The following is a 19,419-nucleotide window of genomic DNA, read 5'->3' on the forward strand; positions in this document are numbered from 1 at the left end:
CCCTGTGTGAAATGTGCCATTTGGTGAACAGTACAGAGCCACAGTGAAAGCTGTGATCTTTTAAAATGTCCAGATGGAGACGATTATATTGGAACATTGAGAAATAATGACAGAAGGTGTCTCATCAATTTGAGAATTGATTTGTAATGTCATGAAAAAGGAAACAACTGTCTAAGTGAGCAAGTGCATGCTCTTGTCATGATTCTGTTTAGAAAACTACCTAAATACGTACGAAAGCTGAAGGTGGATCTGTTTTCCCTTTCCCAGACCCTTGATTTCCTCTCCTCATAAACTTCTGGTAATTCAATTAGTGAAGAAGTCCTGATTTTGATGTTACCTCTGAGAGTTTAGACATTTCAATACTTTGAAATCTGAAAAATGCCACCTGATGTTGAAGGGTTTTCATTTTCCATTCTCAATAGAAAATTAACAGTTTCCCTCTGGCTAGTATCTTATGCATGTTAGAAGAGATGATTGCGAAAGGTTCTTTAAAATCCTCGCATATTGATTAATCTATTTAAGAATTGCTAAATAATGGTCTTGGTTCTTCAGTTTCAGGCTGCTATTAAGTTCTTGTTGCAGCATTTGAAAGGACAGCTGGTCCCTAATAGGATGAGGGATTGGTCATAGGATCTTGTGTTTGTGTTTCTCATCTCTGCTGTAATCTTGGATTTAACTTATTGATAATGATAAAGGAAGTGTAAGTTCTACAATGCTAGAATTTTTAGAGGTCTTCTAAAAGCTCAGATTTTAGTTATTGGTGATGAGTCACTTGATTTAAGTCTTGTGAATACACCTTCCTTGAGCAATATGATGGTTTTGATTTGGTGATTTGTTGACAACTGAGTTGCCAGGCTTTGATCTCCCTGATCTTGTTCTGTTTTTGTCTTTCACTCTCACTTCAGATACTCCTCCCCCTCTTCTTCCTTCTCATCCTCTTTCTCCTTCTTATATTCCCCCTCTTTTTTATAAATAGAAATTTTGCAAAGGAGTAAAGAAAGGAAAATTTGGAAAACTCAGATCCTTATATAGGGCAGCATGAAACCTTATCAAAGCCTTCAGTACAAAGTATTGCATAATCACAGTAAAATAACAACAAATGAATAAAATGAAAGAGAAGATGAGAACAATAAAAGAGAAGATAAGAACAAAAATGCCAGGAAGACAAGAAGTTGGAGGCTTATTTATCTTAGGGAACTGAACAGGTGAGGCATGAGGCAGGGCAAAGAGAAGGGAGAAGAATGTAAAATGTGACAGGGGAAGCAGACAGGTAACCCCTGCTCTTGCTGTCCACCCTTCCTTGGTTCCTAGACACAGAGCCGGGCATGGGCTCCATGCATACATTACTAAGAATGTGATGTTAGCTGCAACCTGCGAGGGAGCAACAGAGGAGAAAGTAGCTAAGAAAGAAAGGGCTTCAGTTGATATTTGGATTCAGTCTGATTCCGTTGAGCTCTGTGTTACATAAACTGCATTATTCTTCTCCAATGTGAGTTAAGGCAGGGGGGATTTTGAACCTAGAAACCAAATAATTTTGTCACTGGCCTAGGACTGTAATGGCATGGCTTCCATTGTCTCTGGGAAATCCTGCCAACAAAACTTATGGGCATAAGTCATTTTCTAGAACAGGGGTACTCTTATGGACCCAAACATGAGCTGAACCTCTCAAATGTGTCCCAGGACAGTTAGGTGCACCAACGAGAATATTTACTATAATATATTTGACTCAAAGTCCTTTGAAAGAAATAAATGGACACCCAAAGTATTCTCTCCACACACACCCAACAAGCCGGTGACCACCAAGCACATATTTTATCTCTGGTTCATATTACTTTTCAGAAAATTATGCAGATATAACTGGACTAACAGAAAGTGAAAGTCCTCATACAGAATTCTGAACATCCCATCTTGTTCCCCCATCACTCAGCTCCCAGAATTTAAACACATACATACAACATATATACTTGCTTTGAGGACTGTAAGTTTCTAAATGGCATAGAACCGAATCTAATGGGAAAAGACCAGTGACCACTCCTCCTGTCTTACAGCTGGCATCTGGATGAGCCTTGCACACTAGAAATCCAAGGAATCCATTTAGCATCACTTATGTAGAAACGAAATCATGGGCTAACATGAAGTAATGACTTTGCCCAGTTAAAAAGGATAATAATTCATGTTTTAAATACTAAAAACAAATAAAAGGTCAATACTTAATTTGGGGTGTATTTAATCATTATGCATGATAGAATTAACACACTTAAAATGTGAATACAGTTAGAATTGCCACATTTAAATTTTGATTTCTATTTCTTTGATTACAAATTTTTGTTAAAATGTATAATAACACATAATTTGGATTAATGAAAGTGTGACATGGTGTATGGATTTGTGCTTATAAGTGCAACATCTACACTTGTTAGAAGGGGGAATCAAAGAAGTTACTGAAGGATATGACCAGCCTTGTGGGGCTATTGGGAGGGAACTTGGGTCCTCTGCAAGAGCAGAATACATGCCATAATCACCAAATTTCTCTCCAGAGATGTAACTATTGGTCAGATTCAATTATTATATATTTGCTTCAAATTTAATGTGAAATTGCACTTCTGTTAAACAACTAAGAACAACAATTGGTGGTTGTTTCTTCCTCCTGATTTTAAAGATATTTTATCAGGTGAGTGAATGATCACTTTAACTGAGAATAGTTTGATCAATATTTTCTATATGTAAACACATGGCTGTGCTCCACAATAATCTCAGTGAAGGAGACTCAGTCCTTACATGACACATGGAAGCTGTCTCAGTACAAGAGAAAACTTCTATGTAAATACTCTTGTGAACTTTTCATGAGATGATCAATCAGTGAACCTATTGATTAGGGATCCAGAATGATGGCTGTGTGAGGTGAGGTGTGGTGAGGAGCACTGGCTGTTAAATACATAGAACCTTTGACATAGGCATTTTATCTTCCTTGTGTGTGTTTAACCTGTAAAGACACAATGTGTAGAAAGGCAAAGGAGAGGCTAACTTCCCCAGGGATAACAAAATGTGTTTTATATCTAGGGATTTACTGATGGAGACCTACTGAAAATTCAATTTGGAGGTGCAAATGTCTCTGGATTTCAGATCGTGGACTACGATGATTCCCTGGTGTCTAAATTTATAGAAAGATGGTCGACACTGGAAGAGAAAGAATACCCGGGAGCACACACAGCAACAATTAAGGTTTGCATTAGGGGAAAGAAAGTGCTTGAAAAATGCTGGAAAGTGTAGTGTGCAGTCCAAAAGACGGTGAGCACACAGACTGATGAACACATTTTCAATATTTTGTTTTTTTTACATAAGAAAAAATGATGTGCTACCATACTGTTCTTTTGCATCTGCATCTCCACAATGTTTTTTATTCATTTACCTATCTATTGGAATTTTTATATTGTGTGGATTCTCAACTAGGAACTTTGGTGGCCAATCAAAGGACACATTTCTGCCTGCACTCACAGTACCATAAGGACAGGCAGTAAAAAGACAACAGTATGGGAAGGAACACCAATCTATGGAACAGATGGCAGAACATAAATTATATGTCCTGAGAAGCCTTGTCTGAGGAAACAATTTTTAAACTTAAGACCTAAAGAACAAAAGGCTCTGGCTGTCACAATATTTTGTCTGCAAACAAAGTAATGATAACAGATGTTGACTTTTTTCAATCTTTAATCATCCCACTTATATACAGATTTGATAATAAGCATTTGACCATACACAGAATGCATACGTGTGGTATGTGTGTGGTATGTATAGAATAATTGATCATAAGTAACCTGAACAGGTCAGAAAGCTGATAAGTTTAATAATGCCTACACATCAATATGTTGCCTACACAGTCAGGTAGAATCCTTGAAAGCTGATGAAATAAATGTCTCACCATGAAGTGTGTAGCCTTTCTTTGTCCTGCATGCATTTAGGCACTGAGTTCTTCCTATGTATATTGTGTAGACATACATGCACATGTTTACTACCTAATTTAGGTGTTTCTGCTGATGAGAGTATTTATCCTTTGTTGCTGATTTTACCGAGAGTAGAATTAAGATATAGACTCAGTTAAGATGGTATTATTATATTTAGGGCAAATGGTTTTGAATATACACAATTGTCTTTTTATGGAATTGGAAATGTGTTAAATTAAGGAGAAAAGGTGATATATATATATATATATATATATATATATATATATAATATATATTTGTATCTGGTTATGAAATTTTCCTAAATAATCTATAGAAAGTTTGAAGTTCTATATTTGGGGTATTTAAGTAGATCCTTTTAAAGTTAATTTCAGAGAACCATTTTGTAATATATTTTTAAAAACTTTATCTTTTTCTAAAAGGTAAGTTCCTGTTTGATGACCTTGACTTGAAAATTTGTGCTGTCTATTATGTGATCCTGTAATGTAACACAGCTTCTGAGATTGACATTGGGCATGGTGTCACAGGACATGTCTCCATCTGGCTTAATGGATATTTCACAGCTCATGCATCTATTCCTTGAACTTTAGACTTCTGTGGCTTATAAATGATGCTGTTTAAGATGTGTAATGGAGAGGGCATTCTTCCCACATCCTTAAATGGAATCTATGGTAATATGTTATTTATGATTTATTAAAGCTTGTCTGAGGATTCAGAAAGCAGAGTCAGCCTCAAGCTATAGAAGCTGGGCAGTGGTGATATCTTTAATCCCACCACTTGGGAGGGAGAGGTGGTAGATGGAACTCTGATAGTTCAAAGCCACATTGAGCTACAAGAAATATATCCAGTCCTAAAGAGAAACAGCTCACACAAAGATGATCTCAGCACTTGGGATCACATGCCTTTGATCCCAGGACTCAAGAGGTATTTAAGACAGGAACAGGGACTTATAGTTAGCATTAATTCTCTAGCCACATTGAAGATAGGAAGACACTGAGTCTCAGGATTCTTCAGCCACATTGAGGAGAGCATCGAAGTCTGGATTATAGTCTTAGGTTTAGTGGAGCCAGGATCACCTTCATTTTGAGGTAGAGTAAGAGCTAGTGTTTTTATTTTGTAATCTTCAGGCAAGCTTTAATAAATCATAAATAATATATCATAGGAATCCACTTTCTGTTCACATGCTTCTAGTACTCTTTGTGGTGTCCCCATACTGCCTCTGAGAGAAACATAGAAAAATGAGATTTCATTTTGTCTCCTAGAATCCACCTCTTTATTTGCCTTCACGTGTCTTATATCAAGATTTATGGGACATGGGGTATCTACAAATGCATTCTGTTAATATTTTGTTGAAATTTTGTTCCAGAATTCAAACTGTTGAGCTCATACAATGTGCCTTTTCTTTACTTTCTTTCCTTCCACAATGTTTTTGGATGATTCAGCCAGTTTTCAGAGAGTTTATAATAGTTCTTCATAGTGGGATACTGCAAAGAAGGAAGGATTAAGGATTTAAAACAGATTTGGAATCTACATTTATTTCAGGATTCTCATTCATGTAGCACACCATGGCTGTTAATTCCCAGCTGTTGTGAAGACTACCATTCAGTAGATGTTATCACAGTATGAGAACCATAGATCCTAATAAAGGCTCATGGCTTCTCCTATCCTTTTCCAATACACAGAATTTCAGCCAGTTGCTAAGATCTATTCCAAGTTTAGCATGTTACAATTCCTCTATTTTACACCAGAGGCTTCACACAGATTACTGAAAGTCTTTGGGGGTAAATTCATCCCTTGACTGGTGTTCATTCTAATTCAGATACATATTGCTCTTATACTATATGGCCATGAAATGAACTACATAACAGAAATAAAAGATGTATGAACTTTGACTCTGAGAACACACGGTCTAAAAGAAAACACAAGTATGTCAATGAGCAAATATAATAAATGACAATGTGTGTTAAGTGAGCCAATTCCCTGCAGATGATTAGGGAAAAAAATGTGAGAAGGAAGTTAAGAAAGGCTTTTTGTATGGAGACATCAGAATCAGAATACTCTTTACATGAAATTAGAATTGAAAGAAAAGAAAAAGAAAGGGATTTGGGAAGGAGGATCATGCGGAGTACAAAGTCATGCCCAGCATGACAAATAGAAAACTGAAAATCTTATGCTATGATGAGAAATAATTTGGAACTTGTGAAAAGGGCATGTTTTACATGTAAGTGCTACAGCTACTCAGTTGTCCACAGATCTAAGAGGCTATGATTACAATGTAAGAACCCATGATATCTGTTAGGAATGAGGTTAGACTGAGTGGATGCCTGAAACCATAAAGCATATCAAACTCTACCATAGTGTTTACTGAATTACCATCTGACCTTGGGTAGTAGTTCTCATCAATGCAGTCCAAACAAAACTGATAACTACAAGGCTGCTGTGGGGATAAAATAATTATAGAATGTTAGCATAGTGTTAGAAGCATAAAAGTAATTAAAGGTTTGTTTCTTTTCCAAACCCTTTCCTAAAATGAAGGAATTTCAACCTTTGGTTTGCCTGTCTCCTCTCTCCCATCGTTTCTCTTCTCTCTTTCCATGATTCTATCTTATCCTCACATACTGCATTTTTTCTATATGTACTTGCTGATGATAAAGTTCAATTTATACATTAGGTGTAGTTAAAGATTAACAACAGTTAATAATAAAGAGATCTATAGCAATATACTGGAATAGATGTAATGTAAATGTGGGGTTATAACATCTTCCCATGCCATACTCATTTTTCGCATATGTGATAATTTGATGTTTCAATGGCTCTGTGATGAAGTGAGGTAAGGCAGATGATGTAGACACTGCATCACTTTTCTTCTGTCTTTACTGAGTTGGAGATTTTTACATTTTTATATTAAAAGTCCTTTACATTGTCATCAACATATCACAATTTGCATTGTTACTGTACTGTGGTGATACCACTAAGTAAAATGAAGCTTGATTTGGAGGAATCTGAGGAAATTCTCTAGAGTAGACCTGGTATGGATACTATGAATAATGGGAGGTGTCATATGTAGAGTGGATACACAAGAACAAGGGCATGACATACATATTGTACAGGACAGAGTGGGAGAGCATGGGATTATATCCTGAGTATCAGAGCAGAATGCAATTTAAAGATCATGAATACATACATGTACATATATATTAATAAATAATTTAAAACTCTACTTTTAAGGTATAGTTGAAAGCTGTAACCACAAAGATAAAAACATTGACATGAGAGAAAAATATTTTTTGTCTTTTATTTATTTTATTTTATTAGTTCAAATTAGGAACAAGCTTGCTTCAGATGTCAATCCCTTCTCCCTCTCCCTTCCCTCCCCCCCAGCATCCCACCTGCCCCTAGCCATCTACCCTCCACTCCTCAGGCAGGGTAAGGCCCTCAAAAGGGGCTCCCCAAAGTCTACCACATCATCCTGGGCCAGACCTAGGCCCTTCCCCATGTGTCCAGGTCAAGAGAGCATCCCTTCACAAAAGATGGGCTCTCAAAATCCCTTCTGTTTTTAAAGACCTTACATATTTAATACAGTGTGTTACCCCTGTACAAATGGAAAAAAATTAAGTTCAACATTTCTAGACCAATATGGCTATTAATTTTTGTACAATGCCAACAGAACATGGTAAACTGGGATACTTTTTTCCAAAGTTGACATCACAGCTAAAGTCCAAAAATTCAAATTATATATGTATATATATATATATTATATTTATATAAAAAGACCAATAATGGCAGTATGTTATGCATCAATAGCAGCAGTAGCCTTTTCAGGTTCTGCAGTCATTTGAACAAAATTGTAGAGACATCCAGCACTCTCCGTTAAAAAAAAAAGTAAAAAACAAAATCCCAGAAAAATAGCACAGTTCTGTTACTCTTGTGGTACCTGGCACCATTTTTTTTTAAATTAGCTTCTCAATCATCATCTGGAAGGAAACCATTCTGTGCAACATCATTAAAAACAGGTCTGATAAAGCATGCTCACTACTATATATCATAAAGCAGGTCCACATATGAGTAAGTACATATGTTTGTCTTTTTATGATTGGGTTACCTCGCTCAGAATGGTTTCTTCGAGAAAAATATTTGTATAATTCTTTTCTACTTTTATAGGTAGAAGTAAGAAGGAACTCTATATATGTCTAAATAAAAAGTCCATTTTCAGTATAATTTTTGTTTAAAGCAAGAGAGGCAAACCTCTCTAATGAGATGGCTGTATAGTGAGGTAATTCTCTTTCATGCTGTTTTGGGAACCTTGTTTGTTGTAGTAGTACACTGTTGGTTAAAATTATACTTTAGGACTTTATAGTAAGAATTATAAAAATCATAGGCAACAAGAGCTGTAGACATGAAACCCCATTACATTCTAATTCTACAAATAAAATTCTTCTATGGCTAGGCTTTAGGAATTATATCAAGTTGTAGGAAGGAGAAGTAAGTATTTCTGAGTTTAAATTCCTAAAACTTAATACATATTCCACAGTTTCTTAATTAAAATATGTTCAATTCATAAATGTAAAACCTTAATTTGATATCTTAATATTTTACCAATTATCAAACAAACACACAGCTACATAATCAAAAGTAATTGGAGTCATAGCACCAAGACATTAAATAACTAATGTTTTAATGACATGTAACAACATTCATGTATCATTCTTCTGATCTAAATAAATTTATTGAATTTCTACTCTGTAGTAGGCACTTTTCTTTGTGAGTCAAAACACAAACTATTGATGAGGTTTTAATATCAGAAACCAATAATCACTTTGTAATATTGGCATAAATGGTCCTGTCAACACCTCAACCCTGCCTTTTTATTATCATTTAACTTGATTTTCCACTGATGCCTCTTCAGCTTTTGCAAATTCCTCTTTATACCATCTTCCCCATAACATATCATGGCAACTCCAACCTCCATGTGCTGTGTAGACCAAACATTTGGAAACATTAACACTACCCTACCTCTCACAACTATTATCCAACCTGGCAGGAAATCCATTAATTCTGACTCACTTCTAACTGTGCCTTGTCTTGTCCTTGGCAACCAGCCCAAACCCAACAACCACCCACTCTCTGCCCTGTTACGATGCTCTCTTGAGAACTGCTTCCTCTGTCTCCTATGACTTCTATGTTTGTGTTCCCTTTAAAATGGAATTGGAGTGTGTTGTGCTTCTTCTTCAAAAGCTCCTGTGTCCTTTATCACTTGGGATAGAAACCAAAATCATCTTCTTGACTTAGGAATTGCTCACATTCTTCACCTCACATGTGACATCAGTTCGTGACAGTGTTCCCTCACCAATTTCACTTTGACTGTATTCCTCCATTTTAGTCCTTAAAGACTCTGACATTTTCCCACTGAGGGCCTCTACATTGCCTATTCCCTCTTCTAGAAATTCTACCCTTATATCTCTCCAGAAGTAAGCCTCTTGTGCTTCTTCTATCTTGATCAAATGGCATCTCCTCATTGAAGCTGGAGGTCATCTCTCTAAACCATAGTCTTTACTCCATTCAAGGGAGGTGACGTTGTAGTGTTTCTGCTTCATGACATTATTTTCTTTTGAAATTATTATTGACCTCCACTGTAATGTATCTGTAATTAATTTATTCATGATGATAGTGTTGCTCCCATGTTTGTAAGTAAATGTCAAGTTGCTGTTCATTGATCTATCACAAGCTCACAAAATAAAGACTGAATAGTGGCTTCAAATATGAGCTTCTTGCATGAACAAGTAGAGGAAGTTGTCACCTATAAAGATTATACAGGGCTGCTTATAGAGTAGAAAGGCTTCTTGGAAGAAAGAAAAGAGTTTGAAATTTGAAACTGAATAAGATTCAAAGAGCAGGGGATAGAAGGCTATGGGTACTGGGGAAAGTATATGCAAAGTTTTCCACTCAAGGAAAATAGACTAAATTTATATCAGTCTAGGGACTGCAGATAGGTGTCATAAGGACTGTGAAGAGTCAGGGAGTGCTGACCACATAGGTATGAGGCCATCCTCAACATGACAAGTCTGTCACATCTGGGAGATGGGTGCTGATTAGTTGGACTCAGAGAGATTACTAGATTCCCTGGTGACAAGGAGTTGCAGGGATCTCAGAGGGAAAAGGTATCGCAAAGCAGTCTAGGCAGACCAGGATGGGGGCTGAATTGTGACTATGCCTCCGGGTGGGTTGAAATACATGGATTCAAAACATTGACTTTATTTTCTTAATTCCTTTATAAAATAATTAACTGTAGAAATCACAACCATTTATATCTAGTTTATTGATAAGTGCAGTTGAAAGGTATGCTCAGATTTTTTTAATGCAAGACCCTAAGTAGCTTGTGCTTTCTTTATAGATACTGGTTTTGAATCACATGATGTTTACACAAGAGAGGCTTCCAGGAGACATTTGTAGAAAGAACAATAATGATTTGGAAAAAAAATAAGTAAGAACCTTGCAATTATCAGACTATCAAGAAAGAAAATACTGGATTATCGTTGCTGTGGAATTTGCTTTAAGTCTCTGCCAGAAGCATTTGCTATGTTCCTTTGATCAAGGGTAGCAGAACAGCCCTGAACTGTTTGCTCTGTGATAAATCAGGAAGTTGTAGTGTTTACAAGGGACAATGGAAAATAGATCTTTCACCTCTCTTAAAGCTTTCAAAAGGAGACAAAGTATAAGTAGTCCTGTTTGTATAACAGAATGATAACTATTTCCATTTTTAGATACATTTTGTGTTTTCAGTGTTTCCATCTTGCAAGATATGCCTATCCATGCTTCCATTTCTTACAGCTTTGTTTGCTGACCTCTGTATCTTGATGTCCTAGTGGTATTAAAGAACTCCACTACCATCAGGAACCGACATTTATGTGGCACTTTAAATAATGGCTTTCACATACGAATCTCATTTTACTCAGGAGCCAACTTAACACATATCCTCAAACTTTCTTAATTGCTACCCTAAGAGAATTATTGGGCCTGTCTGAAAATAGTATAATCTTTCTCCATCCAGTAATTAGCATCATGCATTAAGCAGTACCCTGAGAGCCTAAAGAATTAATTCTGCTTTGTGAGTATTTAAACTGACTGACCACAGACACATCTAGGACTCAGCATTTACTACTGCAAATATTAACATAACTTACAGCACCTCAAAGGTTGATGCATTTAAGCCCTCTACTTTGTAGTTGAAAAAGACATATGTAAATTAAGCTCACATATTTACAAAACTGATGTTGCCAAAATTATGTATCCTGAAAAAGTATTTGCAAATAAATATATATTGTGCCATTGAAATGAATTATTCATATTTATGATTATAATGAAGGACATCTGTGCTCAGCTGCATTCACTCAATTCTTCCTTCGGAGAACACTTGTAGGTCAGCAAGATTTCTTCAAAATCTCAGCTGCAACAATTATATGGAAGGCCATTTTGGGTCCCGAGTAAAAGTTACATAAATGTTTCTGTTTTGCCGACTCTCTGGTCTCACCCATGGTCTCTCCACCATGTAAAAACTCCAGTAACTGGTGGGTAGATATCTTTGGTCACCAAGTGTAGAAGTTGAAGCCAGAGTAATCACTCTAGACAGTCTATGCTTTTTATTGTTAACTCTAAGGAACTGTGAACAGAGGCAGCAAGCAGTGGTAGTGAGGGCGTGAGGAGAGTGACTGATTCAGCTGTGAAATGAAAGCTCTACCTCAGAACAAGTCCTCGCGATGGCTGAATCAAATCCAGACCTTACTTTAAACTGAACTTCTTTTTCTATTTTAGTTTGTGTAATTAGCTTTTCGGAGGATTGGAATCTGTAACAGTCTCTGAATGGGAGATGCCTGCTCCTTAAATAAGATTTGTGTATGGAAACTGCAACGTTTATATTTTAGGCATATAAATTCATATATATATATATATGTATATATGAATTTATATATATATATAATATACATGGTATTTAAATGTATTCTTTTGAAAATAAGTCTTTCTTCACAGTCATTGTGATTATTTTTGTTATTCATGGAAAATAATAAAAGATGCTAATACTATTTTCTTTCAACTGAGCTCCCATTTCAGTCTTGGGGATTGGGAGTCACTTGTATGGTTGCCAAAGAGGTAGAGTTTCATGAATGTTTCACGCCTCTATGCACTGAAGTTCCAAAGGGCACATGCTCAAGATGCTTTACAGTAAATTAAAGATGACCTTATCACAGACAGCTCTTCCAGAGGGTGGACAGTTGGTGAATTTGAAATTAAGATAAGTGAATAATTTTAGGTTCACAGTGCACTTTCTCCTGCTGTTCTTTTTCCTTGAGACTCTATTTGATGCTTACATATTGTGAGGAATTAAAATACGAAACTTCCTAAATTTTTCTTATAAATTTATTTAACTTTCATAGACTCCACTATTTTGATCCTATTGATAATTATTTTGTAAAGCAAAAATCAGAATATTATATTGTATAAGACCCTTTAAAGGTATATAATAATTTGGTTTAATTAAATAACTTGTGCTCTCTAGAAATTATCACAAGAATTTTTACCAAGTAATGAAACTCCCATGATGGAGTATGTCATGCAAAACATTACTTTTACAGACAGTAAGGGACATTTCAACTGTCTGGCTGTGCTGAGCAGGTGGGAATTATCACTCAGATGTCTTAGGCTGTGCTGTTTATTTTCTTCACTGATTGAACCACAGAACTCTATTACTGAAGAACAAATAGTGATTTTTAAAGCAGGTGAAATTACCCTTGCTTTACAGCAAGACTGAGAGGCTTCAGAAAGGACGCTGGTCAGTAAGAACAATTTTAGCCTATCTTACAATTTGCCAAAGATTCATTTCCTATCCATCTACTTACTCAACACAGCGTTTACCAAATGGAGTGGCAACTGTCATGATGTGCCTAGGACTGACTGGTTTCTTAGGATTCAGACTCTCTGTTTTACATAGTGACAGTCTAGGCAAATCAGAATGTCAGGTAATTAGAGTGACAGAGAGCTGGCTTCAAATTCCTCCCTTGTAGCAAAATTTTGGAGCTATGCATAAAATAAAATTTTATGAGCTGTAATCTTCACCTATAAAGTCAGAATAAAACTATTTGTGGCTTCAGGTTTTTTAATAACTGCCAGGTGACAATAAAATTATTTGTGGCTTTGAACTTGTCCATAAAGACCAGATCACAAATGCTAAATAGAGAACAAGGTGAAGATGGACTTTTTTTCATCACCTTGCTGTTCAGAATCTGCTAACACAGTACAAGCACTGTTTTAGTTTCTCTAAATCTTACAGTGGTTCTCAATCTTCTTAATGCTGTGATCCTTTAACACAGTTCTTTGTACTGTGGTGACATCCAAACATAAAATTATTTCATTGCTACTTCATAACAGTAATTTTGCTACTGTTGTGACTCATAATGTAAAAACCTGCGGGATATGGGATATATGATCCATGGGGTTGAGAACCACAGGTTGAGAACCTCTGCCTAAGAGGCATCACATAGCAGTACTCTAGAAACCCAAGATAAAGGAAGAGCAAGTGGCAAATCTGATCCAGCCCTGCTTTCTGACATCCAAGTCTGTGCTTTCTAGACTATACTCAAATAATTTCAAGTTTCATAACAAATTGAAAATGGTACAAGGTATACGACTTAAAGAAACATTTCAGTAGTGAGTAGAGGTTAGTCTTTCCATTTCAAATAACATTTTCTATGTTTTCAAGATGTAGAAAACATGTGCAAGAAAACATGGAACCATACAGTAATCCACAAAAGCTTATACTGTATTCATGCCATCCTCTTTTATATTCATTATGCACAAGGTGAGCTAAACACAAGCTTTTTCCTTCTGCCGCCATTTTTGGTGTTAGAAATGCCATCTTCTGTTACCAGTGATTACATTATTCCTTTATTTGGATGATTTGCATGGTATATTTGGACATAACAAACATTTAAAAGGCATATTTTATTTTATCTTTGAAATATAAAACTCAATAAATACACAATTAAACTGGAATAAAGCATGCGTTTGGAAAATGGACCATGAAAATGATTTCCCAGATTTCTTGTGCTAGTGTGGCAATGCTGGGCCTATGGGAAGCACTAAACTGAATGGCCCCCCACTGAAGGATAAATTCCTAACTCAGCTGTGAGAGTTCACAGAACATAAACACCAGGGCAGGGATGCAGCAGTTATTTTCAGGGAAAGATAGTTACACAGTCATCACGTTCTCTTCAAACTAATTTATATCTACTCTAGTGAGCAGTGGAATCAAATGGAAATGTTTCACTCTCCAGTCAAAATTGTGAGCACACTTGTTTAGGAAAATAAATGAACCACGAACACAGAGCAGAAGCTCAAAGGCACTGCATCACATACTGCTGGTTGTCTACTAGCTCAGAATTGCATTTCTGACTGTGCGTTTTAATTTAAAAAGATAATAAGCTGAATATATGCTTAGGTTTGAGTATTTGAGAAAGGTTGAGGGAACTTTTCACCCAGTGAGCATGCTCAGATGCAGTGGGGATGTGCTGGATGGATCAGGATGCTTTTAGTTCAGGCTGATCCTATTTCTAATGTATTTTGCCCACATTTATAGTCCTCTAAAACAGCGGATGGCTTCATGGATATCTCCTATAATGAGAGAAGACTGACTTAATGAAGAGCTTGGCTTTTAGCTATTATAATTTTTATACAAATTGCAATATTTCTTAATATCCAACTTATTCAATTTAAGTTCCATTACCTATTCAGAGACCTGGGCATTAATGTTAAGAGTTGGCAATGAAGTGAATAGTGTATAGAAAGAAAATTAATCTCTACTTTTTGCTATGGGATAATAAAAACAGCCACACAGCAAGGCAGATACAACCTGCTATGGCTTTTCTTATTAGCTTCAGCAACTGGTCTCTTAAATTGACATGATTTTTAAATGAGAATATAATACAGATTTTAAGTGATACATGAATGCTTTAGAATATTGTGAAAGTAATGGGATCAACTGCATTTCTACTTGATTAGCACTTCTTCCACTTTTAATGGTTATGGACCTGTTATATTATTCTCATTGACTAGAATTTGAAAACTTAGTTGTTAATACTATATCTTTTCAGTTATTTAGGCAGATACTCTGCCTCTGATGCCCAGCCCTAAAACATTCTCCTATTGTCAGAAATTTATGTTTCTTCTAATCATTGCAGAATACAAACAATACAACTTTAATTTTATTGTCTGGAAAGATTCTATGTACATCAAAATATTTTGGCAAGAGAAGTTCCAGAAATTTCATTTTAGATTAAAAGATGCAATTTGCTTTGTTGGCTCTCTGTTTTGCTAATATTTTGCATCTAAATTTATAGGTTGAGTTTGAAGTGTCTTAAATGACTCAAATGCTGCCATTTGGGAAATATGTGTGTGTGCGCGTGCACGAAGACACACAGACACATACACACACACACACACACACACACACACACACACACACACACGCACACATCTGCATTCATTAGGCTGTATAGAACTGCATTTAGGAAGTATCTAACATATTCATTCTGGAAACTGTTGGTAAGCATTACCAAGTGATCTAGATCTCTATTCAGAAGAGCTTTATAGACTCCTCAGAAAATGCAGGAAAAGAGAAAGCTCACAAGTGGCCTGAAGTGACATTATATCACAAGAGATACTTTGATGACTAACATTTGAGAAGAAAATTTAGAAAGTAAATTGTAACTTAACATGATATAAAATGCTTGATGTCTTAGCATTTGGGAATTTGGAACAGGAAGATTAAAAGTTCATGGTCAGACTGGAATCTCTTCCTAAAATAAATAAAAAGAAACATAATAGTAACGACAAACTAATGAAGGTGGACAGATAAAGCATGTCTTAATAGAGCTACAGCACTCAGTCACAATATACTTCCCATAGCCTAACACCCATTTTCCATCCTCTTTGTAACACTTCTGACCTACTTTTCTCTTTCCTTCCTTCCTTCCTTCCTTCCTTCCTTCCTTCTGAACTTCCTTTTTTATTTCTTCCTCATTTCTTCTTGCTCTTTCAAAATGCCAAACCCTATCATAGTCTTTAAGGTAAAAGGCAAGATCTACCCTTCCCTGGAGTACCTATTCTGGTGGGGAGGACAGTTAAAGGAAACAAATGAAGAATGTTCACATAGGATGCTGGGAAATGCTATAAATAAGACAAATGGGAAAGTGACTGGGGGATGGCTGTGTAGGAAGGGAAGCACTGCAAAAGCAGGGTGTAAGAGGGTGTAAGAGTCTACAGATGGCACTCACAGCCATGGAACAAAGAATAGTGAAAGGTTCTGCACCCAGTGAGCCTCTCTGCTGATGCAGCAAACCAAATTAGACCAAATCAAGCTGAATTAGAAAAAGCCCAGGTTTAATGGGTAAAATGCTTCCAGGTGATTTTCTAGCCTCCCCCCACCCCCAGAGAAGAAATAGGAAGACAGACTGAAAACCATGTGTCTGGTTTCTGGGGGACAGTTTACATACCCTCTGGGAGAGGTCTTCAGCATCTCTAGGGGAGGAGCTGCATTTGGTGGGCTTTCTGAGATGAAGCAGGGTTTTGGGAGAGAGAGAGACGTGGAGAGGGTTGAGGTGGAGTCCACCAGAACAGAGAGCACTTAGAGAAAGGAAAGAAGACAGATATGCAAGTCAGATTCAGAAGTTCCTCTCAAAACATTTTTCAGAAGAAGGAAATAGAAACATAGGATGGTGATTTGAAGAACATATCGGTACAAAGCATTTTCCTGCCTCTTCTTCCCTTTCCCCTCATTTCTTATTTTCTTCTCCATTACTTTCTTATTTCTTGCTTTAGTTGTGGTAGGAGATACCAAACAAGTTGAATTTTTTATAGAGATGATTCAGAAGAGAGAGTGAGGCGGTTGAGGGATATTGCATGTGTCATTCCAGAAGCATTCTTTAATCTGTTTAAAGAAACTGGAGGTGCAAGATTAGAACACTGCAGGGGGAAGGGGTGGGGGCTTGGAGGAAGTGTGGCCACTTCTGTTCTGTCAACTCAGGAGGGCAAATGTTGTGTGAGGTTTAGGCTTTTCTCCATTCAGGTGACAAAACAGGAACTTCTATCTGGGTACCTTTTTCTCTCCACAATACAACATACCTGGAATGAGTCTTGAGAAACAGAAGCAGGTGAAGGCTATGGTATTTAGAAAATGAAGTGAGTCACTGAGGGAGGAGAAGCATAAAGTTACTGAAGAGTAAGGGTGGTCCAGTGTACTGCATGCTATTTTGCCTTCGGTTAGGAATTTAGTGTCATATCAGTCATTGAAGTGGATTATCCCATAGAGGGGGTTCCCTCCCAGACCCGGATTAGGCACAAACCACACCCATGAACCTGTTTTCACAGAGAGATCCTGTATTAAGTAGGGAAGAAAAGTTATAGTGGCTGCTTTCTGATTCTGGCAAAAATAAAACAGCAGCAAATGACCTTGCAGGTGTCATTTTAAGAAGAGAAAAAGGAGAGGTCTGTGTTAGAACAGATCAGAAAGCAGTGATAAAGGACATAGGGGATGAGGGCAAAGAGGAAGGAAAAACTGTGTTAGGATGAGGTATTTAATTTTAATTGGCTATGTTAAATAGGTGAGCCAAGAGGGACTTTTGATTGCTGGACTTGGTAGTCAGGTTCAGGAGGAGGAAGCATCCAAACAGAAAAGGGAAAATACTTTGGTGACTAGCTTTAGGAATTTATTTATTTATTTATTTATTTATTTATTTATTTATTTATTGTAATCTAATGGTCTCTTGCAAGGCAGAGAGAACGGGAAAAGGGCAAGACCTGCCAGAGCTGTGCTAATGCCTGCTCAGCTGCAGTAAGTTTCAGCTAGCACTCTCATAGATTGTTAAAGCACAAAGATAGCTGAGGAATGATAGAGTTTATTTCTTTTTCCTCAACACAAGAAACACACATGACAATGCAAATAAATGGTCTAACACCACACTAAGGTATATGTGCGAAACTACCAACATTGATTCAGTGTCAATAATTCATCTATTGTACTGGTTCAATGAAAACTGATCTTAAAAAAAAGCAAATAAAATTTCAGCTAAATTAGCTGAGATACTAAGAAATTTGGACACGTTGAGTGTTCAAAACATGGTCCATAGTGCCATTGCCCACACCCTTGTTGGATTCTAAGAGAGCTAGATGGAGATGTGTTTAACTTCCTGGACCTTTTTGCCCGTGGTAGGCAGGAGCAGTCTGGATGGCCTGTGTTACATGTTGGAAGATCATGTGCAGCAAAGCTCTGAATCTTCTCTTATACTAACAGATGTGTGATTCCTTTTAGTACACATCTGCCCTGACCTATGATGCTGTCCAAGTGATGACTGAAGCATTCCGAAACCTTCGGAAGCAGAGGATTGAAATCTCCCGGAGAGGCAATGCAGGCGATTGTTTGGCCAACCCAGCCGTGCCTTGGGGACAAGGTGTAGAAATAGAACGGGCCCTCAAACAGGTCAGTTTCACAGAATGAGTGCTAATGTGACTCCAAACAGCCATTAAGGTGTGTTTTGTTACTTTCAAAACATGTAAGTCATCTTTGTTTTATTCCTTATGTTGAACTCACAGGCCATATTGTTTCCTCAGAACACAAAGGTAGGTTGGAGCGTATAAACAGTTCCCTACTAAAGTCACTCTCTGTTTAGGTCAGTGTGAGCAATCTCCCCAGTTTATATCTTGGATTTAATAGATTTATAACTGTCCTTTATTTCCATTCCATCATTAGGTTCAAGTCGAAGGTCTCTCTGGAAATATAAAGTTTGATCAGAATGGAAAAAGAATAAACTACACAATTAATATCATGGAGCTCAAGACAAATGGGCCCCGGAAGGTAAGACTTTAAGGATTTAATCTGGGGTCTCCCCTTTGAGGAGGCTCTTCCATTATGAGCCTTCACTCCTGGGGTCAGACAGCATATAGACAATGGTGAACCGCTGCTAGAAACAAATTCAGTTTTGAAATTTACTTTATTAATCAAATCAGTTCATTTTTGGTAAGTGACAATAACAATTCATCTAAAAGAGTACTTGAATGCAGAAGTGTTACACTTTTTCAACTTTGATAAAAAGACATTATTTAAAAGATAGGAAACAAGTGGTAAAGATGCAATACATTCAGAAGAAATAAAGAGTGATGTAACCAGGAGTTTAACTGTTTAATTCAAAATCTTGCCTTAAAATAGTCTGACTAAATTATCACTGTTTGGCATATATTTGCATGGTAAATTATTACCCCAAAGACCCAAATTACCAAACAGATGTAAAAAGTGAGCCAGATGTACTGCCACATGCCTTTAATCTCTGAACTACAGAAGCTGAGGCAGGGGGATTTTGAGTTGAACGCAAGTTGAGCTATGTAGTGAGTTCTAGATGAACCAGGGATACATACCAAG

At 36.8% G+C, this 19,419-nt stretch overlaps 1 protein-coding gene across 3 annotated transcripts in view; it reads left to right on the top strand.

Moving 5' to 3' along the window:
- The window catches only part of Gria2 (glutamate ionotropic receptor AMPA type subunit 2), a 129,056-nt gene that overhangs the window by 85,237 nt on the left and 24,400 nt on the right, over window positions 1-19,419 (top strand). For all 3 annotated transcript variants that reach the window (XM_027392921.2, XM_027392918.2, XM_027392917.2), the window contains exons 6-8: window positions 3,061-3,222; window positions 18,316-18,483; window positions 18,754-18,858. In XM_027392921.2, coding sequence (XP_027248722.1) covers window positions 3,061-3,222; window positions 18,316-18,483; window positions 18,754-18,858 — 435 coding nt within the window. The remainder of the gene's footprint in view (window positions 1-3,060; window positions 3,223-18,315; window positions 18,484-18,753; window positions 18,859-19,419) is intronic.

This window comes from Cricetulus griseus, assembly GCF_003668045.3.
Source record: "Cricetulus griseus strain 17A/GY chromosome 1 unlocalized genomic scaffold, alternate assembly CriGri-PICRH-1.0 chr1_0, whole genome shotgun sequence".
In the NCBI taxonomy this organism is placed as follows: domain Eukaryota; kingdom Metazoa; phylum Chordata; class Mammalia; order Rodentia; family Cricetidae; genus Cricetulus; species Cricetulus griseus.